The sequence below is a fragment of the Manacus candei genome, unplaced genomic scaffold (genome assembly GCF_025592945.1).
Source record: "Manacus candei isolate 608988 ecotype Guabito, Panama unplaced genomic scaffold, ASM2559294v1 h1tg000047l, whole genome shotgun sequence".
Lineage (NCBI taxonomy): Eukaryota > Metazoa > Chordata > Aves > Passeriformes > Pipridae > Manacus > Manacus candei.
In genome coordinates, this window is record NW_026138095.1 from 5,896,547 (window position 1) to 5,914,546 (window position 18,000).

At 38.8% G+C, this 18,000-nt stretch overlaps 1 protein-coding gene across 4 annotated transcripts in view; it reads left to right on the forward strand.

Annotated features, from left to right (window-relative positions):
* The window catches only part of SPAG9 (sperm associated antigen 9), a 61,964-nt gene that overhangs the window by 39,511 nt on the left and 4,453 nt on the right, over positions 1 to 18,000 (forward strand). For 2 of the 4 annotated variants that reach the window (XM_051797997.1, XM_051797999.1), the window contains 21 exons: positions 359 to 416; positions 961 to 1,113; positions 1,198 to 1,249; positions 1,657 to 1,787; positions 2,685 to 2,741; positions 3,609 to 3,782; positions 4,416 to 4,545; positions 4,789 to 4,881; positions 5,172 to 5,339; positions 5,995 to 6,166; positions 6,998 to 7,225; positions 7,983 to 8,178; positions 8,599 to 8,721; positions 9,262 to 9,342; positions 9,806 to 9,873; positions 11,064 to 11,212; positions 12,340 to 12,511; positions 13,485 to 13,598; positions 15,351 to 15,389; positions 16,259 to 16,435; positions 16,788 to 16,925. In XM_051797997.1, the coding sequence (XP_051653957.1) occupies positions 359 to 416; positions 961 to 1,113; positions 1,198 to 1,249; positions 1,657 to 1,787; positions 2,685 to 2,741; positions 3,609 to 3,782; positions 4,416 to 4,545; positions 4,789 to 4,881; positions 5,172 to 5,339; positions 5,995 to 6,166; positions 6,998 to 7,225; positions 7,983 to 8,178; positions 8,599 to 8,721; positions 9,262 to 9,342; positions 9,806 to 9,873; positions 11,064 to 11,212; positions 12,340 to 12,511; positions 13,485 to 13,598; positions 15,351 to 15,389; positions 16,259 to 16,435; positions 16,788 to 16,925 (2,673 nt within the window). The remainder of the gene's footprint in view (positions 1 to 358; positions 417 to 960; positions 1,114 to 1,197; positions 1,250 to 1,656; positions 1,788 to 2,684; positions 2,742 to 3,608; positions 3,783 to 4,415; positions 4,546 to 4,788; positions 4,882 to 5,171; positions 5,340 to 5,994; positions 6,167 to 6,997; positions 7,226 to 7,982; positions 8,179 to 8,598; positions 8,722 to 9,261; positions 9,343 to 9,805; positions 9,874 to 11,063; positions 11,213 to 12,339; positions 12,512 to 13,484; positions 13,599 to 15,350; positions 15,390 to 16,258; positions 16,436 to 16,787; positions 16,926 to 18,000) is intronic. The other 2 variants (XM_051797998.1, XM_051798000.1) reach the window with 1 other exon arrangement.

Below are 18,000 nucleotides of genomic sequence, written 5' to 3' on the forward strand. Positions count from 1 at the left end.
TGGTATAAAAGACAATTGAGCATTTTAAACTTAATATTTTGTGGACTAATACTTCTGCAGTATATGCTGTGTTTGGTTTTTGACTTAGTACTGTAACATCTTCCAAATATATAGGGTAGGTGGAGGCAGCACTGGTCACTAACCAGGGATGCCTTTAATTGAAGTCAAACTGGGAGTAGGTGGAGGGGAAAGCTAATTTTAGAAGGTAGGTTGGACCTGGAACTTCAGATAGCTCACAGTTCTCTTTACAAGTTTGTCATACTTAAAATTGAGTTGGCTTTAGACAATAACAAAACATCAGTTTCATGAAAACATCCATTTTATTTGCTAATTTCATGTGTTTGTTTCCTTTGGAAAGGAATGGGACGGGAGGTTGAAAACCTTATTTTGGAAAACACTCAGCTGTTGGAGACAAAGTAAGTGAGACTGTTTATGTAAAAATACTGCCTTTGTTATTTCATTATATCTTCAATATCTTCATACACAGTCAAAATTATACAGATGTGCTTTCAGTTCTAAGAGTAGTGCTGGTATGAGTATTTTGAATTTGTAGGTGTATTTGGCTGAGTATATAGCTGAGTTGGTATTCTTCTAGAAATTAAGGACCTAAGAAGCAAAAGCTTTTTTTATCCTTGTAAGGCTACAAGAAATGCAGTGCTCTGTCCTAATGAGGTCAGCTCCTGTCAGAACAGCTGTAAGTGCAGAAGCAAATCCATTGGAGCACTGTGGAGGAGTTTATTCCAAGCAAACTGATTTATCAATACTTTTTTCTGATACAGGGGTGTGAATGTGTTTGAACATTTATGACCTGAGGGGGCAGGGTTTGATCTCTTAGAAAGCTGTACCTTTTTGCAGCAGCTTTTATGAAATGGGTAGGTCTTTGGGAATAAAATCAGGCTTGAAGCTGAACTATGAGACCACAATCATCCTCGTAATGGTGTATTTTCCATGTTTGTGCAGAAATGCACTGAATGTAGTGAAGAATGATTTGATAGCAAAGGTGGACGAATTGACCTGTGAGAAGGATGTACTACAAGGTGAACTGGAGGCTGTAAAACAAGCAAAACAAAAGCTTGAAGAGAAGAACAAGGAACTGGAAGAAGAGCTGAGAAAGTAAGTTTAATTCCTTGGTTGTGAAAAAGAAAGAAAAAACCCTACTGTGATATTTAATGCAGCTGTTTTTTATTTTGTATTTAGAGCTCGTGCAGAAGCAGAGGAAGCAAGACAGAAAGCTAAAGAGGATGATGATGTAGGTGTATGTGTGTGTGTGTATTTTTGTGTGTGTGATTCACAGTGGGACATTAAAAGTCCACGTGTTTAGTGAGTGCTGCCAAGCTTTACTGCTTAGTAAGTGTCAGTAAAGTTTCTCCATGAATAGAAAAGACAGAAGATCTAAAGAGCACAAGTAAACTTTAACTGACAGTGATTAGTTTTCCTGCTTTCCTCTCTGCCCATTACTGTGTCACATTCAGATTATATCGGATACAAAGGATGGGAGGAGAGGAAGATAAAATTGAGTTAGTTTTACAAAGGCCCCAAATGGTTTGGAATCTGGAATTGTGGCCTGAACTGACTCCTGTGGGAAGGCAGAGGGTGACTCTGCAAGGCCCTGCTGTTCTCCTTTGTTCCTCCATGTCTGCTTTGCTGTGTGCCCAGAGCGACGTCCCCACGGCGCAGCGGAAGCGTTTCACCCGGGTGGAGATGGCCCGTGTCCTGATGGAGAGGAACCAGTACAAGGAGAGGCTGATGGAGCTCCAGGAAGCTGTGCGATGGACTGAGATGATCAGGTGAAAGGCTCTTTTAAAATCTTTGGCAGAGCTCCTTGGATTTTACAGCCTCCTCATTTTTAGCTGCAGGGTGATCTGGTCAGTAGGTTAATTGTCTTCCACCTGTCTCCCTCATGCCCATGAATAACTTTGTTTTTTAAATTATGGGCATATAACTTGTCAAAATGGGTTCTTGGTGAGACCTCAGTGAAAACTTGTTACTTCATATGATGCAAAATAAGCATCCCTTGAAGAAATGTGTGCATTTTGGAACAGTTACAAAAGCTGATAATTGTAGATACCCCTGCCATACCAGAGTCAGTGGTGCTGCCTGCTGGCCACGTACAGCAATGGCACCTGATTGTTCCCATTGTCCTCATATCTGTCAGCCTTTGGAAAAATGCATATTCCCAACAGATATGGCTTGTTTTTCTCTAGCTATTGTCTGTTGTAAAAACCCTCTCCTATCACTGTTAACGCATCTGTGACTTCAAGAACGCTCACTTTATCACTTACTTACTGATATGTTGAAGAATTAGAGGCTTTAAAAGAAAAAGCAATGGTTAAAATATTAAAAACGGGAGGCAGAAGAATTTAAATGGTTTGCTGCTTTCTTTTAGCAAACACTTTTCATTGCAAAGTGTTACACAGGTTTGTCTCTTCTGTCTGAAAAGCACTCCCCAAACACAACTGGTGTTTGGGATGCAAGGAAACGTGGATGGAGTATATTATGTAGTTTCAGTTGATCTCATGGGAATTTCAGTTCTGGTCAGAATAGAAGTGGCAATGTGAAGAAACAGGCTTTGTTACTTTTGATATGTTATCCTTTTTTTTAAAATTTAGAGTTACACCCTATTCTGTTCCTTTCCCTTTTTTAATTGGTGTTTACTCAGTAAACTTGGAATTTATTTCTTGTAGAGCATCGAGAGAAAATCCAGCCATGCAAGAGAAGAAGAGATCGAGCATTTGGCAGTTGTAAGTATTGAAACACAAGTCACTGGCAAAAATAGATAAAAGACTCTAATCAATTAGCTGGCACATTTGTGTATGTTAGCTAATTATCCTTTAAGATGTCTTAATTGTTCTCCTCTTGTTGCCCAGCATGCCAGCTCGGTAAGACTGGTCTAGAAGACAGAATGTATCGTAAGCTGCATCACATGGTTGTGCACTTTGTGAAGTTAAATGCCAAAGTGCTTGATTTTTAATTTCGTTTTTCTAGTTGAATATGCATCAGGACTCTTGTCCTGAACATTTTTCTGGATTCTTTATGATGAATAGTAGAAACCTGAATAGCATGTGTGGATTGCATTTATTTCAACTTCCTTTTCCTCTGTGAAGTACAACTTAGTGATTGTTACATTGTCCTTGCTAACTTCAAGCTCTTTAAATCTAAACCATTGGTTTTCACAACAAGATATTTGTCGAATAATCCTTTTGATGTTGTGGTTTGCTGATAACTAATCTGTCTTTTTGCCTAGAAAATGGTGGGGTTTTTAAAGTGCTCTCTGCATGAACTAATGTGCTTCTTAAACCTGCCTTCCAGGTGTGATGTTCACATCCTAATATTTGTTGGTTCCCTGTAGATGTTAATTCAAGATGAAGCTCCCGTTAAATTTGATGAACAAATGGGATAATAATTCTTTAGGAATTTTTCTGACTGACATGAATTTTTGTGCTTTGGGGGTGTTGCTGAGCGTGTGGTGGCTGCTGCTATGTTGGGCTCCAGTTTCTTAGTTTAACTGTCTTGAGCAGGCTGGCATATGCACTGTTTTGCCTGCATAGTCAAATCTGGATGTATCTGACAAATCTTGACTCTTTTTTTTTTTTTTTTCTTTCTTCTAGTTTTAGCAGGCTCTTCAGTTCCTCCAGCAATACAGCAAAGAAACCAGAACCTCCTGTCAATGTTAAATACAATGCTCCAACCTCGCACATTACTCCGTCAGTCAAGAAAAGAAGCAGCACCTTATCTCAATTACCCAGTGACAAATCTAAAGCCTTTGAATTCCTCAGTGAAGAGTAAGACATTTTAGTTTTATAATACTAGATATGCTCTATCAAGTGTTTACTCTTTTAATCCTCTGAGATTTAACATGCTGCTAAGTGTGATGTTCTCCTGAAGTGAGTGCTGATACATAAGAACTCAAGACAGTGCAGGCTGAAAGGTGCAGCAGTGGGTGAGTACTCTGGATACCTGACAGTAATATTCTACTTGGTAAATGTCACTGTCTTTCATAAAAGTGCATTTAGGCACAGAAGGCAGCACTAAGTACACTTCTATATGCAAGTTTTGTAGCTAAGCAATAACTGTACAGGTACTTCAGTGGAAAATAACATGAGTCAGGCTAACAAGCATCTGTAATTATTTTTTTTCCTCCTGTGCTTCTCTTTGAAAATATATTCTTTTGATGTACAACTTTTAAAGCTTCTAGTAGAGGTACATAACCCAAGTTAATTTTCTGTAAGGATCCTGGCAACAGACTTTCTGGTTGTGCCTGTCTTTTACCGGTCCCTTAGAAACAGCCCACAGGAGACCTGGGGATGTCTCTGGTAACCCAGTGCTTCCACAGAGCTCTTGATTATTGAGTTTAACAGCAACTCCCGTTGCACAAAGAGTTCTAAAGAGGTTTTTCAATCATGTTTCTTCTCCAGAACTGAAGCCAGTTTAGCCTCACGCAGGGAGCAGAAGAGGGAGCAGTATCGCCAGGTGAAAGCACACGTGCAGAAGGAGGATGGCAGGGTGCAAGCATTTGGCTGGAGTCTACCTCAGAAGTACAAACAGGTATCATGTTTTCATGTGTAAGGGTGACAACTTCATGTTTTGGGACATTTGAATGGAATATGATTTCACAGCTTGTTTTTAAGTGATTCTGGTAATTTTTTTGTTGAACTTTTGCAGTAAAGAATCTTTCTAGGAAAACAACAATGCAAAACTCTTAATCTTGTTTAGTGAAGTCTGAGCAACTGATTCCAAAGACTGTAAAAAAGCTTTTCCATTCTGTTTGTTTTTTTTTTTTTAACCTAGGTGGCAAATGGTGGCCAGGGTGAAAATAAGATGAAAAACTTGCCTGTACCTGTTTACCTGAGACCTTTAGATGAGAAGGATACCTCTATGAAGGTAGGATATTTCCAGTGGTGATAGAGAGACTTGGACAAGCTATAGCTTGAATATTTTTAACTTAGACTGAATTATGTTCTTTTTGAAATTAAGTAGTTTCTTTTTAAAGCATAGTAAAGAAGAATTCAAGCTTCAGTAGAAATGTACATGACTTTAATTGTAATGAATGCCTTAAAATGGACTGCAGTTATACAAAATATTGGTATTACTTAGCATATTTAACAGTGGTTGTGTCTTTTTTTTTTTTTTTAAGTTTAGAATTCAAGTGAAATATTTATTTTTCTTCCCAGCTGTGGTGTGCTGTAGGGGTGAACCTGTCAGGAGGGAAAACACGGGACGGCGGGTCTGTGGTTGGTGCCAGTGTGTTCTACAATGATGTGACTGGTGTGGATGCAGATGGCAACAAGCAGCAAACAGGATCTCAGAGTAGCTTAGATAAACTAGACCAGGAGCTCAAGGTAAGGTCCCTGTAAAGACATTTAATAAATTTATATAGTTAAACATCTTTATCAGTAGAATGATGAAGTATTTTGTAATCAGGCTTATTGGTAACAAATAGATTTTTCTTGGTAATCATCAACCCAAGATAGTTGGGTTATTGAATCCAACTACAAAAATACTGTGCCAGCTTGTTGGCAAATCTGAGGAGTAAATAAATTTTACATCAAAATGATGCATTGCTTATGCCACTGCTGCCTCCTTTAAAAAACATTTATGACAAAACTGTTCATGTTCTGACTACCATGAATGGAATTCATATTAAGGGTATAAAAACAAAGACTTTAATCTTTGGGACATCACATTAATCTGTGGCTACACTTAGTATGGCACCTGGCATGTCAGCAGTGTTCGTTTTTCTAACTAGAATTGTGCAGTATAATGATTTTCTATATGTTTTATGCAAATATGAAATATGAGGGAGGTTTATATTTTAAATTCATAGAGAACAAGTAGCTCCATGTAATTTTACAATGGCAACCAAGATATTTAACTTACCATATATTTATGTATACTTCTGTAGTTGAAAATGTAAGAACATGAAAGATCAGAGGTAGTAGTTTTATTGTCCCCCTTCTTGTTGTTCATTTCTATTCTGCCTTTATTCTCCTTCAGGATCAGCAGAAGGAACTGAAACATCAGGAAGAATTATCCAGTCTAGTTTGGATCTGTACTAGCACACATTCTGCTACAAAAGTTATCATAATTGATGCAAATCAACCAGGAAATATTCTGGACAGTTTCATTGTTTGCAATTCTCATGTGCTTTGTATTGCCAGTGTGCCAGGTAAAGACCTGGGATGTTTAGTTCCTCCTTTTTTATTTCTTATTCAGATTTTTCTTGTGCTGAGTGAAAACCCAGAGATTTGTGAATTGGTGTGATAAAAATGCTACAGCAACAGAGCAAAAGGAAGTATTTAGTTATACCAAAAACTATTGCATTTCTACTTTACTGTTCCACTCTTTAGTTGGCTCTTGGCCTAAACTAACTCAAAGGTAGAGAGATGTCAGCAGCCAAGAGTAACTATTTTATTTGATGTGTTATAAATGGTGCAATAGTGTCAGTGCTTCATGGAACTGTGAACATCACAAAAAGAACAATGTAGTTTGCTTTTTTGATCTCTTCAGTCTCTTGAAGATAAGTAGCAAGTCTTGGAGCTTCCTGCAGAGGGAATCCTTGTTGCATTGAGAATATTATAAGTCTTAAAAGTATGAAGAGGTTGTACAAGAGAAAAAACAGCTTTTCTTCCAGAACAAAGGCTGTACTGCAGCTAAATTCTTTGTAAATATGTAGGCAGGTATCCCTGCATATGTGCATTGTTATGAAATCTAATTTTAATAGAAAATGTAATTAAAATTGAAATAAGCTGTTTGGAAAACTGCAGATTGAATTATGTTGTATGACAATTCAAGTGTGCAGCATATGTAGATATTACCTTTGTTTTGTGAGCTTTGTGACAATATCTTTTATATTTGTTGATCATGCTAAAATAAGCTTGTGGATAAGTATCTGCACGTTTGATCTCAGGTGCTGGAGAGTTCATTCAGTTTGAAGTTCAGATAGATAAGTGACTCAGCTTTATCCCTGTGAAAAACACATGGGTTTAATCTCTTCCAGGGGCAAGGGAGACAGACTATCCTGCAGGAGAGGAAGGGTCTCAGGAAGCAGATCCCAGTCAGGTGGACAAGTCCTCTCTGTGTGGCAGCATGACCAGCAACAGCTCTGCTGAGACCGACAGCCTGCTGGGGGGCATCACCGTGGTGGGCTGCACTGCAGAGGGGCTCACGGGGGCACCTGCAGCTCAGGATGCCAACGGGGGCTCCCCAGTGGCAGAGAAACAGTCAGGTAGGAAAACATCACAACCCTGTCAGGGATGGCCAAACACCTTCGGGTGTCACTGAAAACTAACGGTGAAACTGCGTAATATAACAGTGTGTCTGTAAGCTGGGGTAGCATAAAACAAATATTCTGTGGCCTATGAGTCTGGCATTCTTGCAGTGTGTAATTGTTGCTGAAAACTCCGTGGAGGTGATACTAACATTTGCTTTCTTGCAAATGTTTTTGAGAGAACTCTCTTGTGCATGGTTTAAAGAGAGCTTTTAATTTATTCAGTACTTGAAGTGCAGATCTTGCCAACAAATGACTGGAGAGAAGGTGAATAAATGCCTTGAATTTTGTCAAGTCTTAGCAGAGATTTAAGTGAAGCTGCTTATTTTGTAGACATTCTTCCTGTTTTCTGTCCTATGCCCTTCAGAGCTGTATGGTGATGTGACTGGCAATGGGTATGGGGTGGTTGGATTTGTTCAGTGCTGTCCTAGTTAATCACTTAAAGGACAGTCTGTGCCATCAGTCGCTGGGTTGATACATTAAGTATTTAAGTATTTAAATTTAAGTATTTCAAGTGCATTTGACATTTGTTTATACAGTACAACCTGGGAAAGTTTGGGTATTTCTGATGTGATTTTCTTGTTAGATGAAATATGAGATCTGGATTGTGACTGTCTGGTCACTTCAGTTTTAAGTATGAAGTTCTTGCTGTTTTAAATAATTGAGAATTCTGTCACAGTTGTTAAAAGTTGTTCAAATTTTTTTGTTTACATAGACATTGCAAATGAAAATAATTTAGTAGATGAGAACATTCCAACAGCAGAGGAGGCAACAGAAGCAACAGAAGTCAATGCAGGGACAGGAGAAGACACAGCTGATATTGCACAAACTGGAGTCTACACAGAGCATGTCTTTACAGATCCTTTGGGAGTACAGCATACAACAGAAGCATCTCCAGTGTACCAGCCTAAGTACATAGTCTCAATCCTCATACCTCTTAAAATGTATTTAAAATGAAAAATATAGTGTTTGTGGGAACATAGCATGGAGACAAAATGACTACTTTTTTTTTTTTCTTGTTAAGTGTGTTGAGGTTTGTGTAAATAGTCTTGGTACAAGACATACTATGCCTTGTGACTCTTCTGTTCCTCAGAGATCAACAATATTGACAGGCTTGAATGGAACCTAATTTTCCTTGTATAAGAAAATGTCCACTTGAAGAAATTCATTGTTATTGTCACTTCATCTGTATCATATTTTCATGCACAGTTACACCTTAAGTACTTCAAAAGCCAGTGTAGGAATTAGCAGCAATGAAGTAAATGCCTAGGTTGTAGCCTGAGTGATCTGTGCACTTCATTAAATGTATCTTAACTGGGTTTTTTTTCTAGTACTGAGTCAGAGTTATATAAAGATGTTGCAGTTTTGCCAAATGAGCAAGATCTAGTGAGAGAAGAAGCACAGAAAATGAGTAGCCTTTTACCGACCATGTGGCTTGGAGCACAGAACGGATGGTAAGGAAGTGATAATCTTGTTAAACTTATTTGTAATAATTGCTTTAAACTTGCTTCTTGTGCCTACAGGCCTGATAACTGTCTGGAGTCAAGATTAAGGGCAGGAAGATCTCAAGGGAGCCAAAACCTCGTACGCTTTGCTGCATTTAGGCATTATAGAATTCAAAGAAAGCATTGTAGGTGGTTAGCAAGCTCTTTTTGATGGATAACACTTTCATCTGCAGAAAAATTTTGTGGGTTTTTTGTAGTCAAAGAAATAGTTATGGTCTTATAATTCCATAACTTTCAGTATTTTATTATGCTAGAAAAATATATTGTGCTTTTTACTACAAATGGATCTGCAAAGAGGTTTGTAATGCTTTAGGCCTTTGAAAAATCCATTCTGCTGCTCGTGCAGTTCTTCCTTTCAGTCTGTACGTAGTTTCCAGTGGAAGATGAAAACTTATTTTCCCTTTGATTGTGGATTTCAGTTGTAGGGGTTTTGCTTGTGGTTGTTATTGTCTGGTAGTGCTTTTAATCCCTCCTGATTTGTCTTTGCAGCCTGTATGTTCATTCGTCAGTGGCCCAGTGGAGGAAATGTGTTCATGCCATTAAACTTAAAGATTCTATTCTCAGTATTGTGTAAGTCCTGAAAGAATGTCATGTAAATCATAATGAATTTCTGTTAAAATACTTTCAAAGTAGTTTTTTATTTCCTCCTCAGATATTGGGAATGTCAGTTGCCATAACTGCCTGCATGCTCTTTGAGGGATAGTGGAAAACATTCGGGGAGTAAGGAAAATGAAAGGAACCTTGTATCTCTTGGAAATATGTAGCCCAAATGATGAGCTGTAGCTGTTTACTCAAAACAGTTACAGGTTCTATCCATGATGTTTTCTTCAGGCATTGTAGCTAACTATATTTCAAGATTTTTGAACTGGATTTTGACACCTTGCTACATCCCTTTTCTTGAGCTATATTGTAGAAATCAAAACAGTAGGGCTAACATGGCTGTAAAAATATGCTGTTTATACCTTACTTTAAACTTGCCCTTTGAGCAGTGCAGTCTAACAGTTCCTATTGTTGTGCCTCCTTTTCTCCCCAGACATGTAAAAGGAATAGTGTTGGTTGCACTGGCTGATGGAACACTGGCAATCTTTCACCGAGGAGTTGGTAAGCATTCTGTTAGATCTGGAAACCAGTGAAGCTGTAACAGTACTCAGGAAAGAAATGTGCCATTTCTGAGTAGTGTTTCGATAATGTATTCCCCAGTGGGAATGTTTTTTACAGGTTACCTTGAGAAATCTTTATTTCAGCTGCAGATTCAAGTACCATTTTTACACTGTCCTGGTGCATTAATGGAATTTTTGCTTGCTCTGAACTGGGGAATGGGATATATCTGAACTAAATAGTGAAAAGCCACTTGAAAGTCCACTTTGATTATCATTTCTCTTGCTTTTTCGTTATGCTCAATAGTTGTGTCTTCTGTTTAATTAGTGTTAATTGTCTCTGACCAAGTCCTTCAAGGAGACTTTTTTTAAGCATCCTTTCAGAATTTCTGCCCAAACCACTTCTGAACCAGCCCCAGAAATAGGACCTGGAGGGGAAAGTCTCACTATGAGCAGCTGGAACTTATCTGTTGGCTTGTTTCCACAACCTCCCTATTCATTTACTCCTTTCCCTGTGATGTTTAAATCCCTATGCTCGGCATTTAAAAGAAGTAAAGAGGTTGCACAACACTAATGCAAATACTGGGAAAGATGCATCTGGGATGAAGTTATATTTTTAGTGGTTTTGTTTTATTGGGTTTTTTTAAGAACTCACTGTAGTAGCCTACAATCCTTAAGGATCTTTAATGAATGTCAGTGATGATCTGGGGCTTAGCTCTGTCTACAGAAGAATTTTACTTGGTGTTGAATGAGCAAATTTAGTATGCTTTTAGAAGATTTCAGGGGCCTTTTTTTACGATCTTGCAGCATATTTAACATAAAATCTTGCTGCACTGGCCAACATCTCCGTGTTCAGCCAAGGCAGCAAGTGCCTCAGGCTGTGTGTTGTGATGTACACTGGTGCCTGGCCAAGCAGTGCATTTAGCACTGGGTAACTTGCTGTTTTAAAAAATGTTTTGCTGTGTTTTGAACGTGAATCATTGTACCACCTTATTAAAAAAAATAGCATTCAGGATACCGGTAGTTCCTATAACTAGTTGCTATTTAATGAGGAACCAAGCCATGAATTTGTATTGACTTATCCAGATTATTACAGTGCTTTTAAAAAATTAGGCCGTGTACTTTTTAAGTTATTCTTGAACTCATAGGAACCAATGTTTAGTTTTGCTTTTTCTTTTCCTTCTGTTCTCCAAGATGGTCAGTGGGATTTGACAAACTATCACCTCTTAGACCTGGGCCGGCCGCACCACTCGATCCGGTGCATGACAGTGGTACATGACAAAGTCTGGTGTGGCTACAGGAACAAAATCTATGTTGTTCAACCAAAGGCCATGAAAATAGAGGTAAGCTAAAATGGTGATGAGAATAATTAAATGGTGTTTTAATGCTGCTGCTCAAACTGCAGAGTAACTCCAGAGAACACCTGTTTTGTTAATCAGTACAGAAAGAAGCAACCAAACAAATTTGTTTTGGGAAATCTTGTTACGTTTTCTTAAGATGTTTTCACTGTTTTGGAAGACTTTTAGATGAGGCAGTTCTCAGTTATTGAAACCAATTTTTGAGTGGTTTAGTTCTTCACCTCTAGCTGGCCAGGAACTGGAAGTGTCCTTGTGCAGAGCTTGTGAGACAAGCTCCCAACATATTCTGTGTGTGCCTCATTTTATTCTCCACCTACCTGTAAACTTCTCTATAATCTGTCTTTGCATACTTTAGGGGTTTGTGACTTAATCTTGAATGTGCTCTCCCTCCAGTTAGAGAGTAGTTTGTTTATGTAGGGTGTGTAATGTTCTGCAGTGTCTTATCTGTACCTGACATCTCGAGTGCAGAAGGTGGCTGGGCTTTCTGCAAGCCTTTAGCAATATTAATGCTTCAGCTTCTGCTAATTGGCCTGAGACAGGATCCAGATCTTTTGAGGTTGACTGCTCAGCAATTCTGAAAATAATAACCACCCAATTAATAAGCTGTTTTTGTGAAGGCTGTGTGTATATGGAAAAAAATGAAATTAAGTTCATGCAATAGTGACATTGATTGTTTTGCTGGTGGATAGTGTGTATTTTGCACAGGTGGTTTTGTATGTAAGAGTAAGTCATGACAGAAGTAGGAAGAGAAGCACTTTTTGGGCCCATGTATCTTGTGCTGTGACAGCAGGACCTCAGACCAAAAAGGCTTCAGGTTGAAGGGAGACAGAAGCCAGAGCAGGCCGGGATGTGACGTGTAAATGAAGACATAGTAGGAAACTACAGCTTTAAGCTCAAACCCAAGGAAAGGAACCAGCAATTTTACTATTACTTTACCAACACCATATGGTAGTTGTAACTAAGCTAAATATGTATCTTGTGATCTTGCAGATCAGAGGGTTGTGGTTGACTTAAGAAAATTGCCGGTACAGGCGGTCTGAGAGTAACAGAGAAATCTTTCTTACTCTTTCCCATGTTTCATCTTTTGAATTTTAAACTCCAATGTTTCATAGAAGTCCTTTGATGCCCACCCAAGGAGGGAGAGCCAAGTGAGGCAGCTGGCCTGGGTGGGTGATGGGGTCTGGGTGTCCATTCGCCTGGACTCCACCCTGCGCCTCTACCACGCGCACACCTATCAGCACCTGCAGGACGTGGACATTGAGCCCTACGTCAGCAAAATGCTAGGTAAGTTCCTGAGAAAAACTGCTGTGTTCTGACACCTCTTGCTGTCTGGAGCAGGCAATTCTCACTGGGTTGGGTGGAAGGCCAGGCAAATCAGTTTGTGAAAACTTGAGTCTGGAAGTAGAAGCCTAAGTCAGACTGCAAAGCATGATGAGAATGATGGGTCGTCTGTTCCAGTCTGTTGATCTTACCTGATGTCTGAAGTGCCCTTAAAACTCAGAGCTAATGAGAGAAATAGTGGTTGGATTGTGCAGGCACCAAGAGAGAAACCAAAAAATTTCTCTTTTTTTATTGTACCAATGCCTTTTTTTTTTTTTTAACTGAAAATAGGAAGAATCCACTACTTGCCTGGAAAAAATACCTCTTTTTTTTTTTTTTTTTTTTTTTTTCAAGAAAAGGCAAAACAGCAGACTTTTGTTGCTATTGAGCCTAATAAGCTGCCTGATTTTTTTGTTTATTTGTTTGTTTTTGTTAATATCTATGTAAGAGCAGTTTACCCACCTACATAACACAACAAATACAGGTAAATGGGTTCTGGGAAATCCTTCACAAGTCACTGCTGTGCCATTGCACTAAACTGGTCAGCCTTGTGCTTGCCTCATCCTGCTAATGGATGAGAATTAATTTTAATGGATGAGAAACCATTATCTTTCATCTGGAAACTCACTTTTTTTGTGTGTTTGGTTTTTTGGTAAGGCCCAAAAGATTTTACTGTGCAGCATCATGGAGCTGTTGTACCTCTTTTGCTTTCTCATAGTTAATGTTACTCTTGCAGTGTAGGTTCACAACTTAATTAGTGTTGTAGGCTTTTAGGTTATCTTTACAACTTAAATGTGCCCCTCTACTTTGTTTGTGTGTGAAATGGGAGGGAATTTACTTGTCTGCGTGGTTTGGGAATTGTAGTTAAGATTCTCTATTGTAGAACTAAAATTATTCTTGCTCATAATTTTTGATGAAAAGCATCTTTTGTTTTTAGGTACTGGTAAACTGGGATTCTCATTTGTGAGAATCACAGCTCTTATGGTGTCTTGTAATCGTTTATGGGTAGGAACAGGAAATGGTGTCATCATCTCCATTCCATTAACAGAAAGTAAGTAAAATATAAATCAATAGCTCTGTGCAATATGCTGTAGACACAAAAAAGAGTATTAAAACACCATTCAGATGCTTGCTAATGGATAGAAAGCTTCACTGCCAGGTCTGAATCTTGCAGGTTTGTAACAGATTCGGGCCTGTGTGATGTTTAGCACCTAAATCTGTGCATGTGGTTTCAATTACTATGAGCAAAAAAAGCACTTTTCCAGAATCTCCTGTACTTCAATTTGATCAGAGTTGCTGTGGCTTGAATCAAGGGGACACTTTGAAACCTTCAAGGTGTTCTGAGCATTAGCAGCATTTATAGAAGTTTATTGCTTATAAGAGACATTTTTAGTTTTCTAATTAATGTTATTTTTGATTGCCATGTGATCACAAAGTAGATTTTTGTTTCATTTGAGCAAGTTGCTGGTGTTGCTAATACAGTTTGTTTGGCTTTAGTTCTTAAAGAATTCATCACAAAAATGGTAAAAAGGATTGTAACAGCATTAGTACGACTGCTTTAAAGGACATGTTCAGAGTTACAGGAGCTGTAAACACATTCTTCAAACAGGTCACTAACTTCTAGGTCAAATTCCAGTCATGTAAATCCAGGTATCTGCATAACAACAGACCCCCAAACTCTTGTCATAGGCTGAAACTACTTGGGGGTGGGAGAGGAAGCATTCAGACATGGGCAGTTGAACCTCAGGAGAAAGGGGCATTCCAGCTCAAGGGCAAAACAAATCCTAAATAGGAAAAGCTTGGGAAGAATTTCTGTGTAAATTGATTGCATTTAAGCAACAAAAAAAAATCCCTCAACGCTTGTGCTGAGGCAATTGTTAAAAGAGGTGAACAAAAGTTTCAAAAAATAAAATACAGAAGTTTGATAATCCTAATTGTGCTGTGGTTACATAGAAAATAAGTATAGGATGACAGGTGAAATTTTAGGGTAATTTAATAGTGAAAACTCTTCATGTTGTATCTGCTTTGTTGAACAGCACACACATGCATTGTTTCTCATACTGTTCCATTGCATTGTCCATCCATTCAGTAAATGTCTTTTTTTGCATTGCATGAATGTACTAAGGAAGGACAGACTTCCTGTCATGACTTTGAAATAGTTTAAATCATGCTTTCAAAAATTATAGCTCTTAATTTGCGTGAAGCTTATTTTAATGTTACCGGAGGAGTTTGTTTTAAAACAGGAGTGAACATGAAGAAATCCCTATTAAAGCTATTCAGTTTCATCTCTGTTTTGTTAATTGTTGGTGGATCAGAACAGCCATTTGGGGGTAGCCTGATGGTGGGGTTGAGAGCCCTTGTTAGGAATATTGATGGTTTTCAGAAACAGCAGTGGCATCTCTCAGTTCCCTGGGTCTCAGTAGCTGGGCAGCTTCAACATCAGCAGATGATGTTTCAAAAGGGCACACGAAAACATGAGTCATTCTATATTATTTTGGAGCCTCCTGCCAAGGAAAGAGAGAAAGGGGAAACGTTGCTAATCAATAATAAACTTTAAACTGATAAAAGCACATGACAGTGGCAGTGCTTTTGTGGTCCATTTTGTACTGAAACTTCTATAACAAGATGCTGTTCTTTGTGACTTTTGATTGAATCTTCTGTAATTAAATATCTGCTGTTTTTTAGGAGCTAAAATTTTAAGCTCTACCTTATCAAAAAACCAAAATATGAGTGGTGGGTTCTCATTAATCCTTCTCCTCTACTGTCATACCTATCCATTTCCCCTTTCCTCCTTTCTCACTAGCTGTAATCCTCCACCAGGGACGTTTACTGGGGCTGCGGGGTAAGTGCAGATCCTGAACAAAAACCTATTTTCAGGCTTCTAATAGCCACTTCGAGGCTGTTTCCCACTCCTTTATAGATTTACCCTTTGTATGTTCCTAAATGTTTTTCCACTTGCAGTTACTGCATTGCAGCAGTTTTATGTTTGCTAAATGGCCACCAATCTGCTCAGCAGTTTAGCATATCATCCTGTGTTGCAGCTGAACTCTCATACAGACTTTGTTTTTCTTCCAGCCAATGTGATACCACATCTTATAACTTTGTCATTAATCCACATCATTTGCTGTCTTGTTACAAATCACTGTTTCTTTCACTACTTTGATAGTCTTTGGAATGGAGATGGCTTGTATGTCTAGCATGAGTACTTCTCTGTTTTGATGGATTTCAAAACTCAGTAAAAACTAGATGTAGAATTGTAATATAGGGTAGCTCCTTCGTGCCCACAGGTGGCTATTTTTAGAGAATTTTTCTGGCAAGGGGATACCCTATGATTAGTTGGAATGCAAGTGTCTTTAATTATATGTCTAAGTACATTGAATTTGCTCACCCTGAAACACATTAGAGGTATTTATTTTCTATGAAAGATATAGTCCTTTCACAAATTATTTTTTTTCCAAAAGTAGGATATTGAAATCTGGTGTTTATGCTAGACTAATAAGAATCCTGCTCCATTTTCTGATGTACTTAAAATAACGAAGCATGCATTCTTTTTCTTTCCAGCTCTGTCTTGAATTGGCATTGCTGCCCTCCTGTTTCATTTTTATCTAAGTTGGCTTTTAGCTTTTAGATGGTACCATAAGGTTTCTTAACAAATAACCGCTTCTGTCATTTGCGTTTTGAAGTCGAGAACAACTTCTCTTCTTTTTGCAGCTAATAAAGCAGCAGCAGGCTCTGGAAACCGTCCAGGGAGTGTAATCCGTGTGTATGGAGATGAGAACAGTGACAAAGTGACTCCAGGGACGTTCATCCCCTACTGCTCCATGGCACACGCCCAGCTTTGCTTCCACGGGCACCGCGATGCTGTGAAGTTCTTTGTCGCTGTACCAGGTGAGGTTTTGTCACCATTCTTCAAATGAAGCTGTTTTTTTTTTTTCTGTCTTCGTTTTCTTAGTTAAACACAGTGTTTAGAAAGGGTGTAGAAGTCATTATATGAAGTCATACATTCAGGAATAATATATTATGTTTCGTTTACAAGACTTGTCTGATTGCTGAGTGCAGTGCTATTTAATGGGAGGAAAAGGGTTTGGTCACAAGTAAGTGCTTTGCTTCCATCTGAAAAAAAAATACTGTGGTGAGTACATGCCTATTAATAAGGCAGTCAGTGCTTTAGGCATTGTGTCATCCACTTGATTTTATTCTGTGAGATATGACATAAAAATGTATTCCTTTTTTGATCCAGGTCAGGTTGTTTGCCCACAGAGTAGTGGTGGGACAGAGCTAACAGCTGATAAACAAGCCCAAGAGTCCTTCAACCAGAGTCCCTTAAAATCAATGTTGGTGATAAGTGGTGGAGAAGGATACATTGACTTCAGAATGGGTAAGAAACCTGAGCTTAAAATGCGTTGTAACCTCTTCATCCTTTGAAGGTCATTAACCACATAATAACTGCTGCTGTGATTGCAGAGTGCCTTTGTGTGGTCAGTATTTACAGGTTTTGTACTGCAAGGGTAGAAGTATTTTTATCCTGAGACATACCTTCAGCTTCTTCTCCTCAATAAACCATGACCTTTGGGATGACTGCGTGAAAAGTTTTATTTGAAACTCTGCTTTGGAGTCATGTACCACCTTACTGTTTATGCTTTCAGTCTTCCTTTGACAGATTAATCTTCTGTCTCAAACTGCTGGAAAACATGTCCTTAGTTACTTAAAATGCAGACTGACTATAAAAACAAGTCATGCATTAAGTGAAGAACACTCAATCTAAAATTTACTCGTTTTTGAGTGAGCAAGGGAAAAAGTAGATCACTGTTATCTCAGCATGCCCATCTTGTTTGATCACTGCTTTTCTTGGATAGCACTTTTGTATGATCTAGCCCATAAAAGAATTCTTGTTGTAAACATTATTTTGTTTTAATTGAACTCTTTGGGGAAATAAACTGAGAGCAGTTGTGGTTCTGTGCTGGAGACCCCGACCAAAAAAATACGTAAAAAGGTGTCGCAACTCTTAAACCTGGTTTTGACCTTTTGCCTAAATCTGTCTGTAGTCTTTCAAAACCAACCAAACAGCAAAACAACCCACAAATACCACTACAAAGGAAATTCCAGGAAGGCCAACCCAAATTCTGTCATCCCAGTCAACGACAAACAGGTTCCTGCTGGTAACCCTGGCGGAGCTGCGCGGGAGGCAGGGCTTGGGGCAGTTCTGTGCCACACTGCAGTGAGGACTAAACCTCTGCACTTACTCCAAGGCAGCTGGAATAGCCACATTCCAAGTGTGCATTTTGCTGTCCCTGTGGCATGAGGCAAAGCCATGAACTGAGCGTCAGTGCTGCACTTTCATTAGCTCAGCCATTGCCACGTGAGCCCAGCAAACTGGCTCAAGAGCAGCTTTGGGCTATTCTGTGTTTAGATCCCTCAGCCCTCCAGAGGAGTCTAACCAGAAAGCCAGCCAG